This window comes from Manihot esculenta, chromosome 13, assembly GCF_001659605.2.
Source record: "Manihot esculenta cultivar AM560-2 chromosome 13, M.esculenta_v8, whole genome shotgun sequence".
NCBI lineage: Eukaryota > Viridiplantae > Streptophyta > Magnoliopsida > Malpighiales > Euphorbiaceae > Manihot > Manihot esculenta.
The window spans coordinates 34302410-34324986 of record NC_035173.2 but is presented as its reverse complement, the minus strand read 5'-3'; the positions used below and the strand labels follow the sequence as shown (position 1 = coordinate 34324986).

The 22577-nt window shown below is 35.7% G+C and overlaps 2 protein-coding genes across 2 annotated transcripts; one reads left to right on the top strand and one right to left on the bottom strand.

Moving 5' to 3' along the window:
- Positions 1 to 2686: 2686 nt before the first annotated feature.
- LOC110629001 (probable galacturonosyltransferase-like 1) lies at positions 2687 to 4113 on the top strand. Its single transcript, XM_021775831.2, has one exon. The coding sequence runs from the start codon at positions 2828 to 2830 to the stop codon at positions 3878 to 3880; it is 1053 nt and encodes a 350-aa protein (XP_021631523.1). The 5' UTR covers positions 2687 to 2827; the 3' UTR covers positions 3881 to 4113.
- A 2445-nt stretch (positions 4114 to 6558) lies between these two features.
- Positions 6559 to 10185, bottom strand: LOC110629000 (probable vacuolar amino acid transporter YPQ1). The gene is made up of 12 exons (XM_021775830.2): positions 9908 to 10185; positions 9649 to 9691; positions 9401 to 9427; positions 8378 to 8476; positions 8190 to 8299; positions 7927 to 8095; positions 7590 to 7691; positions 7398 to 7496; positions 7278 to 7298; positions 7114 to 7172; positions 6935 to 7025; positions 6559 to 6805 (listed from the first exon to the last, which is right to left on the bottom strand). The coding sequence occupies exons 1-12, from the start codon at positions 10129 to 10131 to the stop codon at positions 6707 to 6709; spliced, it is 1143 nt and encodes a 380-aa protein (XP_021631522.1). The 5' UTR covers positions 10132 to 10185; the 3' UTR covers positions 6559 to 6706.
- Positions 10186 to 22577: the final 12392 nt, after the last annotated feature.

Here is a 22577-nt window from a genome sequence, read left to right as displayed (position 1 = left end):
GAATTTCATGATAATTTATATATTAATTTTCTTTTTAAATAAAAATTAAAAATTAAAGAAATAAAATTTGATATCTCTTAAATTTATTCAAATGCAATTACTATTAAACTTAAACTGTGACTATATATATTAATTTTATATATATTTAATTTAAAAGATTTTTCATTCTCGACTCAATTAAATAATATAAATGAATAAAAAACAAAAGGGAGAGAAAAAGTTTTTGAGAGTGATAGTAAAGGAAAGTTTGGATTAGGATTTTATTAGTGTTGATGGGGAGGGGGATTTTGGTTTCTGATCCTCCTTTTCCATCAACCCATGTATAATTTTGTCTTTTCTTTTGTTGATTGATATTGTTTGAGGACTTTTTGAATTGAGTTTATTTTTTTTGGTATTTATATGGTTTTGATTCTCACATCTTTTTATTTTTGTTTAAAAAATGCATCCTTGATCGACGATGATATCTCAAGAATCATGTCATTACGTTCGATAATTACTGCTTTCGTTGATTGTTTAGAGGCCGTGAGATTTATCGAGTCACTTCCTGTGAGTGTGTTTAGCATGCTGGAGTTTCAAATCTTTACTTGCGATGATTTTTCGAGTGTTTGGCTTGATGGTTGGAGGTTTTGTATGGTGATCCTTTATTTAATTGTAATGTCTAATGTTATTTTTCTATATTAGATTATGTATGTTTATATTTTAATATTTTTTTTTATTATTCTAAATATACTGATTGACATAATTTTTTTATACTTCTTTCTCTTTAACTATCATTGAAATGAAAATGTTTGTGGTAGTTATCGGCTACACTTATTTAAAATTATTAGTCTATATGAAAATTGAATTTTGACATTAAATATAAATCACTATTTTAAACTTAATTTTCTTATTATGTATTTGATCCATTGAATTGTGAAATACACTAAAATTTATATATTAAAAAAAAAAATCGAATGTATAAATAAATGAGATCTACATCTCATATCATGTCATGTGTAACATCTAGCACATGCTCCAAATTTATGCTTATGCTTCGATTCAATGAAACCCTAATAAATGATGATCTCCTTCTTCTTCTCCACCATTTACCTTTTTCTTTAATTAGCATTGCATGTGAAGTGCACGTGGTATTAATTACATTGCATGATTTGTGAATTTTAAAATGAAACAAGGTCAATAAAATTCCTTTTCACAAATATAATTAATTGGTTATGATTATTTTTTAGATTTTGGAAAAAAGGGAAACCACAAATTAATATTATTATTATTTTTTTCTTTTTAACTAATAATGTGAATGTAAGTAATGGGTCACATGGCTGCTAATGACATGTCAATAAAGTTACCATGATTTTCTCTCTGAACTCCTCCATCTATCCATGTATCCCAACTACATGGAACCCAAACTCTGTCCAGGTGGCACTTATGGGTTCCACAAATACAGCTACGTGGCATATTCGTTGAATTTTTTTAAATTTTCAAATTAAGCTGAATTTATCTTAGACTATATTTGATTGAATATAAAATATTGACTTATTTGATTATTACGATTTTATAATTTTTTCTATTAAATTGAATATTATATATATATAATTGGAATAAAGATATATATATTATTTTTATAATCACACTTTATTTCTTTCATAAGAATTTAATATATTAATTAAATATATTCAAACTATATTTTATAAATTATATTTTATAAAAAATAACTTTTAAAAAATTAATTTCTCTAAAAATAAGCTATTTTGAACTCAAGATACTTTAATTTCAATGCACTAATAATTTTTAAATTAAATATCTGAAAAAATTACTATGAATATTTGTACATAAGTCATTAAATTTACATAATGAATACTCAAATTTAAAGAAATTAATATCGTAGGACCGTAGGATGGAGTGACGTGTCGAAGCTTTTTGTCATGAGCTTTTGAAAGGCAATCGTTAGATAAATTGGTTAAGTCTGATAAAGGCTCATCGTGTAACTAGAGTGCCACGGCAATAAACCTCTCTTTTAAATGTTCCACGGGATATTTTAGAAACCAAGTATTTACAACACTTTATTTATAATATATTTTTAAATTTTAATTCACGATTTCGATACAATTTTAATTTAATTTAATAGAAATATTAAAAAATATTTAAATTCACTACTATGTTCAAATATTATTTAAAACTAAATTTTTTGTTAAATAATTCAAATTTAAGACTTTACTTGATTTGAAAAAAAAGGTATTTATCACCTAACAAACCAATGCATAAGTAGATAAAATCATCAAGAGGGTTGGGATTAGGCATCAGAAATAGTAGATGGTTGATGGATGGACAGATGGAAGGTAGGACGGCTATGATGGAGCTCTCTTTGACGTCGATGGATCAACTATAGAAATGACCTCACAAATTACTAATTACATAATATAAAAATTTAATGTGATACATTAGAGTAGTTATTTTTTAATGATAAGATTAAAAAATTAAAATATTTAAAAATTTAATACGATAATAAATATATTTCAATAAATTTAAAATATTTTATATTTTAATCTTCAAATCGATTTTAATTTAAAAAAAAAAAAGTAAGAGATTAAATTTGCCTCCAAATTTGAAAATTTATACATAGTTTCAAATTGGATACCCTCAATTCTCTTCTAAAATAAATAAATGTGAAAGGAGACTTGATGTCAAAATCCTTGACTTGTCCACTACCCAACGCGGGTTGGTACAAAAGCTATGATTTATCTTCGTTTCTTTAAAGCTAAAATTAATAAGACCCAACACCTCTTCCTTTTCGATTTCTGAATCTCCCTCTCCTGTCTTCACCACCAACACCATGCCCAAACTTCTATTACAGCCACCGCCATCACACCACCACCTCTATCTCCTCCTATTGCTCCTCCCTTTTTATATCTGTTCAACCGAAGCTGCTGGGGCCAATGGTTCTCAAAAATTCAAGGAAGCTCCACAATTCTATAACTCTCCAAACTGTTTACTCCTCTCCTCCAACAATATGTGCTCCCAAGAAGCTGTCCACGTAGCTATGACTCTTGACTTTCCTTACCTCCGGGGCACCATGGCGGCGATTCTCTCCATCCTCCAACACTCCTCCTGCCCGGAAAATCTCCACTTCCACTTCATTTCCTCCCCCTCCTCCACCTCCCTCCATGCTACCATCACCTCCTCCTTCCCTTCCCTCCGCTCCCAAATCTACACCTTCCACACATCCTCCATCTCTGGACTTATCTCCACCTCCATCCGATCCGCCCTCGACTCACCTCTCAACTACGCCCGCAATTACCTTGCCAATCTCCTCCCTCCTTGCATCAAGAAAGTTATATACTTAGACTCCGATGTAATTCTAGTAGATGACATTTCAGTGCTAGCTGCAACCCCACTTGGCAAAACTGCAGTCTTGGCGGCGCCGGAATACTGCAATGCTAACTTCACCTCTTACTTCACTCCCACTTTATGGTCGAACCCATCACTTTCGCTAATATTCGAGGGACGCAATGCTTGTTATTTTAACACAGGAGTTATGGTGATCGATTTAGAAAGATGGAGAAAAGGAGATTACACGAAAAAGATTGTTGAATGGATGGAATTGCAGAAGAGGATACGGATTTACGTGCTGGGTTCACTGCCACCATTTTTGCTAGTTTTTGCAGGGAATATTGCGCCTGTAGATCACAGATGGAACCAGCATGGGCTCGGAGGGGACAATTTTCAAGGACTTTGCAGAGATCTGCATCCGGGACCAGTCAGCCTCTTGCATTGGAGTGGCAAAGGGAAGCCATGGGCTCGCCTTGACGCCAACCAGCCATGCCCTCTGGATGCTCTTTGGGCTCCTTATGATCTGTTGCAGACACCATTCACTCTTGAATCTTAGAAAGTTTACAGAATGGTAGAGATATATATCAAATAACAAATATTATTATTATTATTTTCTTTAAGGTAAAATTTTTGAGGTGTTCAATGAAGGCAGAGGAAAGGTTGTGTAATATTGTGTTCATAGGTTATACAGCCATTAATAGACTTTGGAGCTTTCCTTGATTTCTGGTTTTTTCTGTCTCTTCTGTACCTGAGAACAATATCAATACAAACTATAGAGGATTTATTCAATTTAATTTAATTTTGTTTTATCTTTGATTTGCTTCTCTGGTTTTATATATACACATAAATTTGTATTTTTCATGATTTATCATTTCTATGGTTAATGACAATTGCTCTTAATTATATTTTCTCATCGATTATGAAATTTTATAATATTTAAAATTAGTAATTGAAAAGGAAAAAATCTGGGTGATTTATGAAATAATTACAATGTCGAAGATTTTCTACTTTTTTTGTGATTGGATCCTTTTTAATTAATTATTTGGTTCACTGCTTTTATTTATTTATTTATTTGCTTTATTAATCTATTTGTCTGCCAAAATCCAAACATTGATTATTTGACCAAATTATGAACCTTCTCAACAAATAGTTAAAAGGCTAATCCATGTTTGGATTAACTCATTAAATTTAAATTAAAATAAAAAATTATTAAATATTTAAATTTATAAATTACTCACTTTATATATAAATTATTCATATAATTAAAATCCTATTCTAAAAATAAGAAATAATTTCACTTATTATATATTATATTATAAATTTTATTGTTATATATGCATATGTAATGCTTTAAATTTATCTTAGAAAATATATTTATTTTTTAAAATATTAAAAAAAAGGGGAAACCGAGTTTAAACTCCTTATCTTGCTTGGGCAAGTCATTTTGTTACTTGGAGGTTACACGAGATGGACGGTGGACACTTTTCCAAGGGAAATCTAAAGGCCAAGAGAATGAATGAATCTAGTCTGCCTGCGAGATCTGCTCCCATGACCACGGCTTTAATTACTCAAAGATTCGACCCTTTAGGATCAATGTTTAGTAAAAGAAACTTGACCCACCAATGACTAAATTGGTTGATGAAATTATCGGTTAATTAATCGTTAAAAGGAAAAATAAATGATTTTACTCTTTTCACTTTAAAGATAGTTTAATTTATATTAAAATAATATTTATATTATTATATTATTAATTAATAGCAGTTTAATATTTATATATTATATTAAAAAACTAAATAAATATAATTTATTACAATATAATACACTATTTATATTGCTATAATTTAATTTTAATATAATATTTCTGTTATTTATATATTCTTTTAAAGTAAAATATGTATTAACTAATGATTGTATTTTCCCTGATTTTTTTAAAAATATTTTAAGTATAAGTATTTTAAAATTATCATAGTTATTACAGTCAGAGATATTTATTATTTAATATTTAAATATTATCATTATTTATAAATTAATTTTTATATTTTTAAAATTTTATTATATTTTTTTAATATTAAAATTATATTATATTTTTATATTAAATTTAATTATTAAAAAATAAATATTTAACACTAAAATTTTTTTAGTCTGAAACATTATTTTTATTATATAAATTATTAGATAATTTTTTCAACAAAATCGATCAATAAAATGAAATTTTTTAATTTTTAAAAATAAAAAATTTAATATTAGATATTTATTTTTTAATAATTATTTAATAAAAAAATATAAAAATATTTATTTTACCAGTATTTTTTTTAATTATAATAAAAAGAAGGAAATTTTTTTGAGTTTAAATAGAAAAATCAAGAGACTTTTGTGGTTTTTAATTAGTGTCCTAACAAAATGGGTTTGTTTGACACTTATACTGAAATGGCCTTTTGCTGATATAGCAAACTTATTAAACAGTACTGAGATTTTTTTTATAAATTATACTAAGTAAATTAAATAAATATATTAATTTTTTATTATACTAAATAAAAAATATTCATTTAAAATAATTTAAATTAAAATTAATCAATTGCCTATAATTAAAATAATAATTTAAAATTGACATATAATACAAATATAAAAAATTTTAGATTTTTTTTTCATGAAAATTTTAACCATATAAATAATATTAAATAAAATATTAATATTTATAATATGTCAACTGCCACATAAAACAAAATTAATATCAAAATTTTAAATTAAACTAAAATTAGTGAAAAAATTTTTTAATAAAAATGTTTAAATTTTTGAATTTTTTAACATTTAAGCCAAAAAAAAAATAAAAAAATGCTGTCGGTGAGTTGCCTATTTGTAGGTATAGAAGTAAAAGTGGAAGCATTTGATAGAATTAATTATATTCCCCTTTTATTCTTCAATCATGAAAACCCACTTGCAATGGTCAGCTACCTCAGATCTAAACTTTTTTTTTTTTTCCCCAAAGATCTAAATCATTTTTAAATTTTGTCTAATGTGTTCTTCATTTTTTTAAAATTAAAAAATATTGTTATTCGGACATTTAAGTAATTATGTATTAATTGAATTAAATTGATGCAAAATTAAGAGAATAAAAATAAGATCCAATTTAGATTGTCACAAGAATTTTCTAGTAAAATCACAAATTATAAAATCTCAAATTCGAATTTTAATGGAAATCTTTTGTACCAAAAAATTTTGACCCTTCTTTCCTACACACAAGATTTTGCCTTGCTGGTTAATTAACATATGCAATTCCTTAAATAGATAAGCATTGCTAGTTCAAAAACTGAAAAGAGGATCTCCAGTTGAGGTTTCAATGGGAAAAATGAATCTGCAAGTTACGTTAATATACAAAGTGGGATCAAGATAAAGTCTTCTTTGCATCTACACACTCCATAATCTTCCTCATGCCTCCTCCTTTCTTGATGGATGATCTGTAGTAGATATACTGCGATACGATCTGTAAGAGATTATCGTTAAGGCATGGAAATTAAGGTTAAGTATGAAAATAATGACAGTAAGTAGCAGAAAAAAACAAGGCAAGGAAAGAAAAGGATAGAATTCTGCAGAAAATATAACGCAAGGATACAAATAAGTCGAGAGCCACACAGGCTGCAGCATCTAGCAACCATGGCATGTTAGCTTTGATCCTATCCCATTCAGTAGTTCTAACAAGAATACTGCATTCAAGTGGAGAAGCTTGTGAGTTGAAAATTTTTGAGCATGTGTGTGTGCGTTAAAGATGTGGAAGTAAGAAAATACTCGAACCTTAACACATAAGTGAGATTGGCCACGATTGCAAAGATGAACATGAGAGGATTTAAACCCTGCATAATGTCAAGGTTAATCTCAGTTAGACATCCCACAAACATGTTTTGAATAAACACAGAGAATCATAGTGTAGAGATTAAAAGTTATGTGTAGGAGCACACCTCAACACTACCTCTTTTAATCTGGCCAAATAAATCAGTAACTCGGATTAGGAATAAGAAAACGGATTAATAATTAAAACTTTAGAGAGATTTACTTCAGTGTTAATAGTGAAGATTTACATTTAACCAGATTTGGGGGATTCTGCCACTCATATATATAGCTGCCATAAGCCATCCCAGCCATTGTCCGAAAGCACTGTGCTCCGTTCCACTGCCTTCCTGGTATAGACCATATACCGGAAAGTAAGGATTTTATGGAAGAAATTTAATTTCTCACACAACTATTTTAATCAGAATTACTCATGATCATACATGTGAAAGTCGACTACTGGTAAAACTAGTAGAGGTCTCTCTCAAAGCCTTGCTTTGTAAGGACAGGTTGAGAGATGTAGCTAGAAATGTTCCATAACCAGCCTGCAAAATGTTAATACAATTATTAAGTCAGAGTTTAATTTAGAGAATGCCATTTAAAGGGACCAATATCTGAGATTTATAGTCTCAATTTTTAAGTAATTTCAAGGGAATCTTCATTTGGATGTCTTCAATATTGCAGAATTACAACTTAGTCGTCTTATTTAGTACTTTTATGCAGAACAGAAAATGGTAATGAAGAAGGATCAACAATTATTGGTAGATTTGAGGGGCTCACTGATCGTGAAATTGGCCTAGGCGGGCTAAAAGGATTAGCTGAAACAGGGGTTGCTTCATCATCTGAGGATGACTCATTATCAAGTCCTGTAGCTGAAGGACCACTTCTGGGAGCTTTAAGGTAACTTCGAAATGGTGGAGTACCACTGCTTGCCATAGATCTAGCTGAACTGTAAAGAAATTAAGATAATTCTATTAATTATCATAGATAATTAACAAATTAAAACAGATAAAATTAGGATGAGAAGGAAGTTGATAGTATACGTGTAGTAGTACTCCCTACGAGGAGTTGCTCCAGGTGAGGCATTGGGTATGGGAATGCCTGAATCAGCTAACTTGGGTGGTTTCAATGGTTTTTTGTCATCATCCTCAACCTAACATCAATTAACAAGCTCCTTGTTTCTTAATTAATCTAGATTAGAAGACTTAAAGAGAAGGAATTAAAAGAGTACCCGTTGGCCAGCATCCACTTTCTGGCATTTCCACCACCTGCAGAAATGATCATAGTAGAAACCCTGCAATGCTAAGACTACTGTGCCTGTGGCATAGAGCTGAAAAAGTTCACAGAGAGACTCAATGATGTGAAGTTGCTGTGTTATGTGCATTTGGACTAGAAAAGACCTGACTCTAGTTAAGGCCTCAAAGTGTATGGAAGCCTGGAAAAAAGTATTAAGCTTTGCTAACTCTTAATTAAATGAATAATAAAATCGAGGATTCTTTTACTATAGAAAAATAATTTGGTCTAATGATGCAATAAATATATTAAACAAATTACTTCTTTATTTCTTTTATTGTCATCACTATTATTTGACATCACCACATCATCTGGCCATCACCATCACTACCCAATCGCTACCACCACTACCATCTGGCTATCTCATGGCTGTCTCCATTGCTTGACTACTAGCCAACAAAATGAATATCACTCTCTTATTAATTACTACTCTCACAAAGAAAATAAATGTTGAAATAGAAATTATCATCACATTCTCTTATTTGTATTTTTATTAATAAAATGAATTATAATGACATTATATTCTACACTGTAATCCTACTGCATGGAAGCAACCTAAGGTTAAAGGAGAACAACCTTGGTTATTTGGGACCACAGAACTGTGTAGCAATTAATACACTAAGTTCTTTCTTTTCATTTCTCCTCTCTTAGATCAGAAATGAAGAGACAAAAGATGAATTGGGCTTGTGAGTATTTGTTTAAAATAATTGAACACCTAAATCTTTTGCTTTATAACTGTTTTCTGCCTCTGAAAATAAGGTATATTATCAAACACATATCTTCCACAATACTTCGGTAGCTAGCAGGTAATAACTCACAATAAGCTTTGCTTGAGATATAATAGGAACCCAGAAAAGAAAAATGACAGCTTTAACAAAATTGCAATTATGAAAATATTGAGAGTTCAATTTGTAAAATGAAGTGAGAAATGCATATGCGAGACCCAGCGAAGCGTGCTTACCAGGGCAGTGTAGAACTGAGTGGGCAACTGCATCCAGAATATGTAATAAAGAGGAAGAAAACAATCAGATAAATTACAACAGATGTAATTTTTATATGAAAATATAATGTAGAAGCAGACATGCAACATTAACAGATAAAGGTTTAGCCACAGAAGGCAGTAACAGCCAATATGAGGCCATTGTATGGATCATAAAAATCCCTCTTTTCTATGGCTCCTATTACATTCATTTCTTATCACAAACTCACCGTTGCTGGTTCCAGCAGGCAGCCCACAAGATTAAAAGCATCTCTGCACCAACAATCCAATAGATTATTATTATCATTATTTGAGAAGAATGCATAACTGAAAATAGATAAAATTATCTGTTAGTAAAATCCAGGATTGGTATCAATCAATTAAAAATTGTGATAAGCAATTGATTTGATAAACCTTTATTTTACATTGATAAGAGAGAACTGGAAAGGAATGAGTGAATGAGGGCTTAAGAGAGAAAGGAAAACAAACCCAAAAACCCAAGTGATGAGAAAAAGAAGGGAGACTCCATGGCTGGACTTGGTGCGAAAGTTGGTGATGATTTGTGGGATCTCTGCAACTCCCCAACAAACTAGACTAATGAGCCCAAAACCAAAAGAGAATTCATCTTTTAGATTGCAAAGGCAATCCTTGAAGTATTTCTCAATCCAAAGAACACAAGGTTTCTGCTCCTTCACACAGTAGGCGATAGACATGGCTACCTCCCTCTCTCTCTCTCTCTCCCTGTGCTTCGCTTGGAGAAACTTTATTAGACGGCTGGCTACAAAGGTCGAGAGAGCAATGCATTTTATATATATATAGAAACTAGAAAGGTACAGGTGGTCTATTGTCAGATAGTTTGATTAAATAATTAAAAAAAAACGATTTTAACAAAATTATATTAACTCGTTTATTTTATAAAAAGTAATTTTTAATATATATTAATATAAAATTATTATTTAATTTCTATATTATAAAAAAATTTTATATTTATTTCAAAAAATTCATTTAAGTTGATTTTTTAAATTTACATTTTTTTGTATTAATAATATTTTAAATATTTAACCATTAAAATTAATAAAAAATAATTAATAAATATTTTAAAAAATAAATATAATTTTTAAAATATAAAAATTAATTAATGAATTTTTCCTGACATCAGACTAAAAAATAATTTTTAAATATTAATAAATTTTTTAAAAATACTTCAATTAACACTGTTACATATAAATTCAATAATATTTTTATTTTAATATTATAAATGAATAATGAAAAAAAATATTTTCTATAAATGAATAGTATTAAATCGATTTTAATATTCGAAATTAGCAAATTAAGATTTCTTCTTTCTTTATTGTACATTTAATTCCAAAGATTTTCCTCCATTTTCCATATAAATCAAATACATTTTTCATTTTCACAATTTATTTAAATAAACTTTAAAAGCGAGAGCTATTCATAACTATTAAAATAATTTGAAATGTCATTGTATAATTTAGTAATAAAGGACACAAAATTTATATAAATTTTTAAAATTTTATATAAATTCTAATATTTTCGGAATCGCAACCACGATTTCGTTCTTAAAATTTTATTTTGTAAAAACTTTTTTTTGTGACTTTATTTGAGAGATTTTAATGATTTATGCTCGAGAGATGAGAAAGAATGATGAGTATTTTTGCTAAATTATCTTATGAAGGGGTTTAGACAGATACTTAAAAAAATATTTTTATCAAATTATTTTATACAGAGAGTTTGATTTTGAATGATTGTAAACCTTTGTTAAACTTTAGAACTGATATTTCTGTTAGATGGATTCGTCGTGATACTACCTGCTCATACTTTGGCTAGATAATCTATCAGGTATAATCGTCTCTCTATTTGAAATGATATCACTCTTTGTTTGATGAAATTTTATTAACACAATTAGTATTTTTACTTTTAAAAAAAATATAAATTCAAATATCAATTTAAATAATTATCATCTATAATAATTATTTCTTTTTTTTTAAATGGTATAGTAATTATTTCTAATGGCTAATAAATTTTAATTAATTATTATAATTAAAATAAATTTTAATAATATTTTTGATAATCTCATTATTTCCTTTCTCAAATATTAAAAAAATTAAATAAGATTTTTTTTTATGAAAAAAAGTTTTATTATAGAAAGGGTACGTGCTGAGTTTTAGAGGATATTTAATGGAAAAATTAATTTATAAGCATTAATATTTAAAGTTTATTGTTAATAAAGTATTAAGGTATTTTCTTTAAAATTATTATACAGTAATCTATAAATAATTGATATATTTTGTAAAAGCATATTATTCGCACATTTATCATTAAATTATTAAATAAATTATTTGAAATAATTTTAAAAAATAAATGAGCATAATTTAATTAATAAAATACTTAATAAAACTAGTTTATAAATATTGAATTTATGAACACCAAAGATTTTTTAAAAAAACTCACTCATCAATTTACAATTACAATATGGAGCGGAATTGAGAATTGAGGAGCAGAATCTTATACCTCTCAGATTTATTCATATTGAGAATCTTATATTTCTTATACCTCTCAAATTAATTCATACCGAGAATTTTATACTTTTCAGTTTATTGTAACAGTAAATATTTTTGTTCTATGTTTAATTTATTAGTATTTTAAATTTACGTCACACGTTATTTATATTAGTTATATATAAGTGTAATTAATAATATATTTATATTAGTTATATATAAGTATAATTTATTATTATTATTATTATTATTATTATTATTGGTGGTTTTAAAAAATAAAACACATATTTCTTTTAACAACTACTTGTCAAAAAAGTGTTAAGCACTACTACACATTCATCTCAACTTATTATTATTATGGAAATATTAATTAAAAATTATTATTATAAAATTAATCATATCATAATATTTAATTTTATCAATTATATTTTAATTGAAATTTAATTATTAATTTTAGTTATTTCAATTTAAATTCAATTGATATTGTAATATCCGGCTAGAGTCCGGCATCGGAATTCTACTTTCCGGTGGAATTCAGGATGTCGGAATACTCTAAAAGGGTAATAGCTATGTTTTCTCCATGTTTTTAGCATGTTTTTATATTTTAAAGTGGAAAGGAAAGAAGTTGTTTTGAAAGAAAAGAGCCAAGGAAGAAATGCAAGGTTCGGCCGCCGAACATGCATGAGTTTGGATTCACGTTAGGCCGCCGAAGATGGTCTGCCCAGCCACCTATAAAAGGCTCTAAGTCGGTGAAATGGATAAATTTCTTCCATTTTCACAGACAGAGGTGAGACCATGCTCTTTCTTGGGTGATCTTCATGATTTTACAAATCTTTCAAAGTTTTGATGAGTTTGTATGTTGTTTTGAAGGTTTTGAGCTAAAAACCAAGTTTTAGAAGTTTGGAGAGTTTGAGAGTGAATTTCTCCACATCTCCACGTTAGGATCACATATCCTCTAAATCTTCAAGAGGTAAGTGTAGATCCTTAGCTTCTTTGATGTTTTATGAAGGTTTTATAGAGGTTTATGGGTAGAGATGCATGATTAGGGTAAGTTGAGTTTTTGGTTGATGTGTGGTCAAAGCATGCTTATGTGTTTAGTTGTGATGTTTATTGGGGTTTTAAGTGAGTTTTGGACCCCTTTGTGCCTATACTTGTGTATATGCAGCTTGTGAAATTGTGGTTTGCATGTTTGAGTAAAGATTGAGTATGTTTGCATGAAGCAGAACAAGTTTCTGCCTTACTGGAGAATCCAGTTTCGGCCGCCGAAAGAGGGTTCGGCCGCCGAACATGCTAAGCAGGTGCTTTCGGCTGCCTAAACTTGCCCCCGAAAGTTTGGACTTTCGGCTCTGGAGGGGAGTTTCGGCCGCCGAAAGTGCCGCCGAACATGCATGAGTTTCGTCTCTGGAGAGGACTTTCGGCAGCCGAAGGTGCCACCGAATGTGCCTGAGTTTCGGCTCTGGAAGGGACTTTCGGCCGTCGAACCTGCCGCCGAAAGTGCCCTATCCAGCCTTCTTTTGCATGTTTTCCTTGGTTGTTTTAGGATATTTTTAGGGGGTTTTGGGGAGGAGTTTAGAATGTTCTTGAGTTAGTTTGGTCCCTCATTTGAGTCCACCTGTGTAGGAACGGACCAGAGGCACCAAAGAGATCAACAGTGAGTACTGCTTCAGAGTTTCCAGAGTCAGTTCAGAGTCAGTCAGAGGTGAGTGGAACTAAACTGAATTCTGTTAAATTGAGACATTGTATATGTAATGACCCGGAAACCGGACCGCTACCGGCGCTAGGATCCAGATCGGCTTAAGGCTGCCGGGACCCGTAGCAAGCCAAACATTCATCCTGTAAACCTGTTTAATCCCATACATGATCAACACATACATAAAAATTTTGAACTTTTCTTTTCATTCAATCACCAAACTCAACCTGTGCATGCACTATTCATATACATAATCATCAACCCCACCCTGGAGTTCTCAACAAAACTCCAATGGGGTAACATAACATATAGTGAGTTTGGCTTACTTAAAACATCATTAAACTATTACATTTGAAAGATCATGTAAACAAAGGGATTACATACAAACTAGGGTCAAGCACGACTATGATCCTCAATAACATCATTACATTATATAACTGATTAATACTATTCATTACATTTCAATATTTATCATGTCCACCACTAGCTATTACATGACCATGACTTTACTCTTCTTGACCTCCTGGTCTATTCCGTACCTGCAAACCTGGGGTTAAGGGAGTGGGGTGAGCTACTAGAGCCCAGTGAGCAGAATAATAAAACATGGTATTTAAAACCTATGATATCATAGAATGCATCACAGCACAAACAAATCACATCAAGGATGAACTTGTCACCATTTAGCCCTCTACATAATCCAATCATGCCAGGGGCGTAGTGCAGGCCACACCTGGTCTTTCTCTTATACATAACATAACATACATAACCAATTGTGCCGGGGGCGTAGTGCATGCCACACCCGGTCTTTCTCTTACATAGTGCCAGGGGTGTAGTGCAGGCACGCCTGGACTTCCATATCATATCATCATGTCATAACATATGAGGGCTAATGGATCATTCAACATTCATCTACATCAACAACATATTATGCAATGCAACATATTCGTGAATTCTAATGCAAACACCCTAATATATCTCATGGCATTCGTGATGCGTGAATCATGCTAAAACATTCATTTAATTTCTCAATTTAAAACATTAAGTTTAGTTCCACTCACCTCTGGCTAGCTCCGACAAGACACTGAAGCAGCTGACTCACTGCTGGGGTCCTCGGTTCCTCGGGTCCGAACCTACACAGGTGGACTCAAATGAGGGACCAAACATACATGAACATGACTCTAAAATACTCCCCAAAAACCCCCCTAAAACACCATGAAATAATCACATAAATCATGCAAAAGAAGGCTGAACAGGGCACTTTCGGTGGCAGGTTCGGCGGCCGAAAGGCCCTCCAGAGCCGAAAGTCATGCACCTTCGGCGGCACTTTCGGCGGCCGAAGGTTCCCTCCAGAGACGAAACTCATGCATGTTCGGCGGCACCTTCGGCGGCCAAAACTCCCTTCCAGAGCCGAAAGTCCGCTTTCGGGGGCAGGGTTCGGCAGCCGATACCTGCTACCACAGGCAGGTTCGGCGGCTGAAAGAACCTTCGGCTGCCGAGCCTGAGTTCTTCCCAAAGGGCAGAAACTCAGCTCCAACATGCACAAAAGCCTCTCAACTCAATCCATCATGCATTTACCTAGTCTACGACATGAAAACTCAAGCCAACAAGCACATAGGGGTCTCAAACTAACTTAAACCCCAACCAAAACACATCAAGCATACACATACCACCCACATTGCTCATAAACATAACATAAACTCATAAATTCAACAATAACCTAAACATGCATTTCTACCCCATAAATCTTCATGAAACTAGTTTAAAACATGCAAGGAAGGTCGGATCTAAGCTTACCTCTTGAAGATCGAGAGGAAGGACGATCCTAGCTTGGAGATGGGGAGAAACCAACTCTTTAGTCTCCAAGCCTCAAAACTTGTTCTTTTGCTCAAATATCTTCAAATCAACATAAAGCTTGTTAAAACGTGAAAGATCAGAGGAAAAACATCAAAAACGAACCATAGGAGAGCAAGAACTCACCGTGGCTGAAAATGGAGAGAAAGCTCGCCCGTTTCGGCCATGGAGCTCTTATATAGGGACTGCCAGACCACCTTTCGGCAGCCTAAAGTGCCTCCAAAAATCATGCAAGTTCGGCGGCCGAACATGAGGTTCGGCGGCCGAACCTTTGAAACTTTTGGAAGCCTAACTTGTCCCCCTAAACCATCCAATGTTCGGCGGCCGAACTTGAGGTTCGGCGGCCGAACCTGGAAATGCCTCCTTAGTCTTTTCATTCAAAACTCAATTCCTTTCTTGTTTAAAACCATAAAATACATTAAAACATTTTATGAAAATATGGTTTTACCCTTCTAGAGGTTTTCGACATCCGAGATTCCACCAGACGGTAGAAATTCCGATACCGGAGTCTAGCCGGGTATTACAGTATACTTTTTAGCATGTTTCATGCACCATGATTATGCAATAGGTTGATTGCATTAGAATTCATGAAGGTGTTGCATTGCATTCTATATTGTTGTTGATGTGGGTGATAGTGGATGATCCAGTAGTCCCTAAGTAAGACCAGGACCCCATTCTACGGCCTGGCACGGTATATGGTAAGGTATGATGATGTGTATAGGAAGACCAGGACCCCATTCTACGGCCTGGCACGAGTTTAGGATGTCGGGACTATTTGGGGACATGTTCACCCGAGATGATATGAATTGTCTGTGGTGTGATGCATTCCATGAGAGCATGTTTAATTAACATGTTTTATTGTTCTACTCACTGGGCTAGTACAGCTCACCCCTCTCCCTTAACCCCAGTCTTGCAGGATCAGAGTACAGGGAAAGTCAGAAGAGTACAGAAAGAGTAAAGAGTTTTGTAATAGCATAGTGTGGACATGTAATATTTGTAAAGAGATGTAATGGTAGTGTATAGAGTTTAGTATTGTGCTAGACCTAGATGTGTTGTAAATCCTTTTTGTATACATGATCTGTTTATTGTATGTAACTGTTTGTTCATGAGAATGAAAACCAGGTTTAACTGATATTGTGTGGACCCAACTAGAGCATATTGATGAGAGCTCTAGTAAGGGGGTCTGTGCATAGAGTTTAGAGTCAGTGCATGCACAGGTTGAACCTTAGTACAGAGTAAAGTTTTAATTTGTACAGAAAAATGTATGATTATGTATGGGATTTTACAGGTACACAGACAGTATAGCAGGCTTGCTACGGGTCCCGGCGACCTTAAGTCGACCTGGATCCTAGCGTCGATAGCGGTCCGATTTCCGGGTCGTTACAGATTGGTATCAGAGCCCTAGGTTCATATGGTCGGACCTATAGAGAGAGTGTCGGGTTCATAGAGTGTAGGTCAAGCACAATAGGAAAGCATGTCCACTAGGATAGGATGTTGAGTCTTGTCTATATGATGATGTGTAATGTCATGATTTATGCATGTGCATTGTTGATAGGTGATGTTTATCTGCTGATGTATGCTGATATGTGTTGTTTTCCAGTAAACTAAGATGAGAGGAACTCGTCGATCCGCACGATTGACTGGAGTCCCACCAAAAAGTGAGGGTGCAGCTGCTCATCCTCCTACGTTGCCAAGGGCGAGATCTCAGAGATCAAGCAGGGAGGGTACGTCAAGGGACCCTAGAAGGTCTTTTGACGAGAGCAGAAGAGGAACAGATAGAGGAGGAAGGTTAGAGGAAGTGAGGGAGGCTATGGATATGGATCAGGGAAGAGAGGAAAGCATGGGTATGGATAGATCTGAAGAGGGTATGGGAGAGTCTCAGGGAGGCGCTCAGGCCTCGGGGTTTGGTTATCCACCCCAATATCCACCCTTTCCACAGGGCCCGGGGTATCCAATGGGAGGTACGTCGGATTACTCTAGTTTTACCCCATATCCTACCTACATGCCTTACATGCCTTATCCTCCTTTTTACCCACCATATCCCATGTATCCACCCACACCTTTCCATCCCAGTTCAACATATTCAGATCCAAGTTCAGCACCTCCTCCACCACCAGAACCAGAACCAGTAGCCCCTGTTGTCCAAGTACCTCAACCTAGCACAGCTGAGGGAAGTAAAGTGAAAATGACAGAGTATTTGAAGTTGGATGCTCCCAAATTTAATACGGGAGATGATCCATTTGAGTACCTCAGAACGGTTAAGATGATAACCGATGAGTTAAGAGCTGATGATAGCAGAGCCATTGAGATGGCAGGGTTCACACTCAAATGTAGGAAAGCTCGAGAGTGGTTCAAGAATTATGTGGACCCCAGGTTGGACAGCATGTCATGGGGAGAGTTCGCCAATGAGTTTGCAAGGTGGGCTTTTCCTGACAGTTTCAGGGAGCTGAAAGTGATAGAATTTGAGTAGTTGAGGCAGACCGAGGAGATGAGTGTAGATGAATACACTGACAAGTTTCTGGATCTGCTTCAGTATGTGGGTCAGGCTTATGACACTGACCAGAAGAAGGCAAGGAGATATACCATGAGACTTCATCCCAGGTATTCCTCCTTAATTCTTCCAGCCGAGAAGGAGAGTTTCCACTCTATAGTGGATGCCGCCAGGAAGATGGAGGCAAGTGCCATCATTCAAGGGACAGTAAAATAGCAAGTGGCACAGCCTTCGGGTTCTAAGACCCCCAGTGCAGCAGCTTCAGGCAGCAAGAGATGGGGAAAAGCCAAAGGTACAAAGAATAAGTTCTAGAGTAAGATCAAGTCTTGTCTGGGAATGGGTAGTGGCTCAAGCTCTGGCGCAAGCAGTCCAGTATGTGGGAGATGTGGGAGACCGCATCAAGGAGTTTGTCGATTGGGATCTACAGCCTGTTATAAGTGTGGGCAGGAGGGACATTTTTCGCGGGAATGTCCTCAGGCGACCTTTATGGCACCATCCCAGCAGATGAGCTCAGGCAGTGTAGCACAGCCAGCAGCTCCAGCCATGCCTCAGAGTAGTGGCAGAGGTAGAGGGAGAGGGTCAGCCTCTTCTTCAGCAGCAGGTTCCCGAGGTGGAGGTCCTGTAGCCCCAGCACGGATCTTCACTGTGACTCAGGAGGAGGCAAACACGTCGAACATAGTGGTGTCAGGTAATCTCATCATTGGGTGTTCTGATGTGTATGCTTTGATGGACCCCGGTGCTTCTCACTCTTTTATTGCTTCTGGAGCCGTGGAGAGATTGGGTCTGATAATCTCTGAGTTAGAGTGTCCTCTCTGGGTCAGTGGACCCAAATGTGACCCATCAGGGGCAGAGTCAGTCTGTCGCTTCAGTCCAGTGTTCATAGAGGGTAGATGCCTTCCAGCTGACCTAGTGGTTCTAGATTTGATGGATTTTGATGTCATTCTAGGGATGGATTGGCTATCTACATATGGAGCTACTTTGGACTGTAGAGACAAGGTAGTGAGTCTCAGAGACCAGGATGGGTCAGAGTGTGTCTTCAGAGGAGACAGGAGGGGTACTCCTAGAGGTTTGATCTCAGCCCTTGAGGCTCGTAGGTTGCTTAGGAGGGGTTGTCAGGGGTTTCTAGCTCATGTGAGAGAGCTAGATGGTCAGGTTAGGGAACCAGCCTCAGTACCTATAGTCCGAGAATTTCTAGATGTTTTTCCAAACGAGCTTCCAGGACTACCACCTGGTAGGGAGATGGAGTTTGAAATAGAATTGCTGCCTGGTACCAGACCTATCTCTATTCCTCCCTACAGGATGGCGCCAGCAGAGTTAAAAGAGCTGAAAGAGCAGTTGCAGGACTTGGTAGATAAGGGTTTCATCCGCCCTAGTACCTCACCTTGGGGTGCTCCAGTGCTATTTGTCAGAAAGAAGGATGGATCCTTCAGACTTTGTATTGACTACAGGCAGTTGAACAAGGTCACTACCAAGAATAAGTATCCTCTACCTAGGATCGATGATCTATTTGACCAGCTAGCTGGAGCAGGTTATTTTTCTAAAATAGATCTGAGGTCCGGGTATCATCAGTTGAGAGTTAGAGAGGCAAATGTACCAAAGACAGCTTTCAGGACCAGATATGGGCATTATGAGTTCTTGGTAATGCCGTTCGGGTTAACTAATGCCCCTGCCGCATTCATGGATCTCAGGAACAGAGTTTTCAGTGAGTATCTGGATCACTTTGTTATTGTCTTCATCGATGATATCTTATTGTACTCCAGAGATGCAGAGGAGCATGCCCAGCATCTGAGGACAGTTCTGCAGACACTGAGAGAGCATGGCTTGTATGCCAAGTTCTCTAAGTGTGAGTTTTGGTTGAGGAGCATTTCCTTCTTGGGGCATGTAGTATCAGCAGAAGGTATTGAGGTAGACCCCAAGAAGACAGAGGTTGTAGCTAACTGGCCCAGACCCACGTCAGTGACAGAAATCAAAAGCTTTCTGGGTTTCGCAGGTTACTACAGGAGGTTCGTACAGGACTTCTCCAAGATATCTGCTCCTATGACCAAACTGACTAAGAAGAACCAGAGGTTCGTGTGGACAGACCAATGTGAAGAGAGCTTTGAGGAGCTAAAGAGAAGATTAACATCAGCACCGGTGTTAGCTCTGCCTGTCAGTAATGAGGACTTCATAGTGTTCTGTGATGCGTCCAGAGTGGGATTGGATTGTGTGTTAATGCATAACGATAGGGTGATTGCTTATGCTTCGAGACAGCTGAAGAAGCACGAGTTGAATTACCCCACCCAGGACCTAGAGATGGCAGCAGTCATCTTTGCACTCAAGATGTGGAGGCATTACCTTTATGGGGTTAAATGCGAGATCTTCACGGATCACAAGAGTTTACAGTACATCTTGAGTCAGAAGGAGCTGAATTTAAGGCAGAGAAGATGGGTAGAACTGCTCAGTGACTATGATTGCAGGATTCAGTATCATCCGGGTAAGGCGAATGTTGTGGCAGACGCCCTAAGCCGAAAATCACTAGGCAGTTTGTCCCATATAGCAGCAGAGAGAAGACCAGTGGTGATGGAGTTTTACAAGCTCATCGATGAAGGGCTACAGCTAGAGTTGTCTGGTACAGGTGCATTGATAGCACAGCTGAGAGTGATACCCGTGTTTCTGGAGAAGGTGGCTCAGAAACAGCATGAGGACCCTGAGTTAGTGAAAATTGCCAGGACTGTTCAGTCAGACAACAGTACAGAGTTCAGATTTGACAGCAAAGGGATCCTTTGCCATGGGAATTGACTATGTGTACCAGATGACATCGGTCTGAAAGGAGACACTATGAGGGAAGCTCATAATGCAAGGTACAGTGTTCACCCTGGAGCCACCAAGATGTATCAGGATCTGAAAAGAGTGTATTGGTGGCCAGCCATGAAGAAAGAAGTGGCACAGTTTGTGTCTGCCTGTGAAGTTTGCCAGAGGGTGAAACTGGAACATCAGAAGCTGGCTGGAATGCTTAACCCACTGCCGATTCCAGAATGGAAATAGGAGAATATAGCTATGGATTTTGTAGTGGTCTTACCGGCAGCGTCCAATAGGATAGACTCCATATGGGTGATTGTGGACAGACTCACGAAATTTGCTCATTTCATCCCTGTGAGGAGCAACTATTCTGTAGACAAGTTAGCATAGGTTTATTTGGAGGAGATAGTAAGGTTGCATGGAGTTCCTGTGTCGATAGTGTCAGACAGAGGACCTCAGTTCACCTCCAGATTTTAGCAGAGTCTGCAGAGTGCTATGGGTACAAGGTTGGATTTTAGCACTGCTTTCCATCCACAGACTGACGGTCAGTCAGAGAGGACCATCCAGACCATAGAGGATATGCTCAGAATGTGTGTGTTAGATTTTGGCGGTTCTTGGAGGTAGCATCTACCTTTGGTGGAGTTTGTCTACAATAACAGCCATCATGCTAGCATCGGGATGGCTCCTTATGAAGCCTTGTATGGGAGGAAGTGCAGATCACATGTTTGCTGGGAAGAAGTAGGAGAGGCGGCTCTTGCAGGGCCGGAGCTAGTAGAGATTACCAGTAGAGTGGTACCCATGATCAGAGAGAGAATCAGAACTGCTCAGAGCAGATAGAAAAGCTATGTAGATATCCACAGAAAGCAGATAGAGTTTCAGGAGGGTGATCAGTTTAGTTCCACTCACCTCTGGCTGACTCTGAACTGACTCTGGAAACTCTGAAGCAGTGCTCACTGCTGATCTCTTTGGTGCCTCTGGTCCGTTCCTACACAGGTGGACTCAAATGAGGGACCAAACTAACTCAAGAACATTCTAAACTCCTCCCCAAAACCCCCTAAAAATATCCTAAAACAACCAAGGAAAACTTGCAAAAGAAGGCTGGACAGGGCACTTTCGGCGGCAGGTTCGGCGGCCGAAAGTCCCTTCCAGAGCCGAAACTCAGGCACATTCGGCGGCACCTTCGACTGCCGAAAGTCCTCTCTAGAGACGAAACTCATGCATGTTCGGCGGCACTTTCGGTGGCCGAAACTCCCCTCCAAAGCCGAAAGTCCAAACTTTCGGGGGCAAGTTTAGGCAGCCGAAACCACCTCCTTAGCATGTTCGGCGGCCGAACCCTCTTTCGGCGGCCGAAACTGGATTCTCCAGTAAGGCAGAAACTTGTTCTACTTCATGCAAACGTACCCAATCTTTACTCAAACATGCAAACCACAATTCCACAAGCTGCATATAAACAAGTATAGGCACAAAGGGGTCCAAAACTCACTTAAAACCCCAATAAACATCACAACTAAACACATAAGCATGCTTTGACCACACATCAACCAAAAACTCAACTTACCCTAATCATGCATCTCTACTCATAAACCTCTATAAAACTTTCATAAAACATCAAAGAAGCTAAGGATCTACACTTACCTCTTGAAGATCTAGAGGATATGTGATCCTAACGTGGAGATATGGAGAAATTCACTCTCAAACTCTCCAAACTTCTAAAACTTGGTTTTTAGCTCAAAACCTTCAAAACAACATACAAACTCATCAAAACTTTGAAAGATTTGTAAAAATCATGAAGATCACCCAAGGAAGAGCATGGTCTCACCTCTGTCTGTG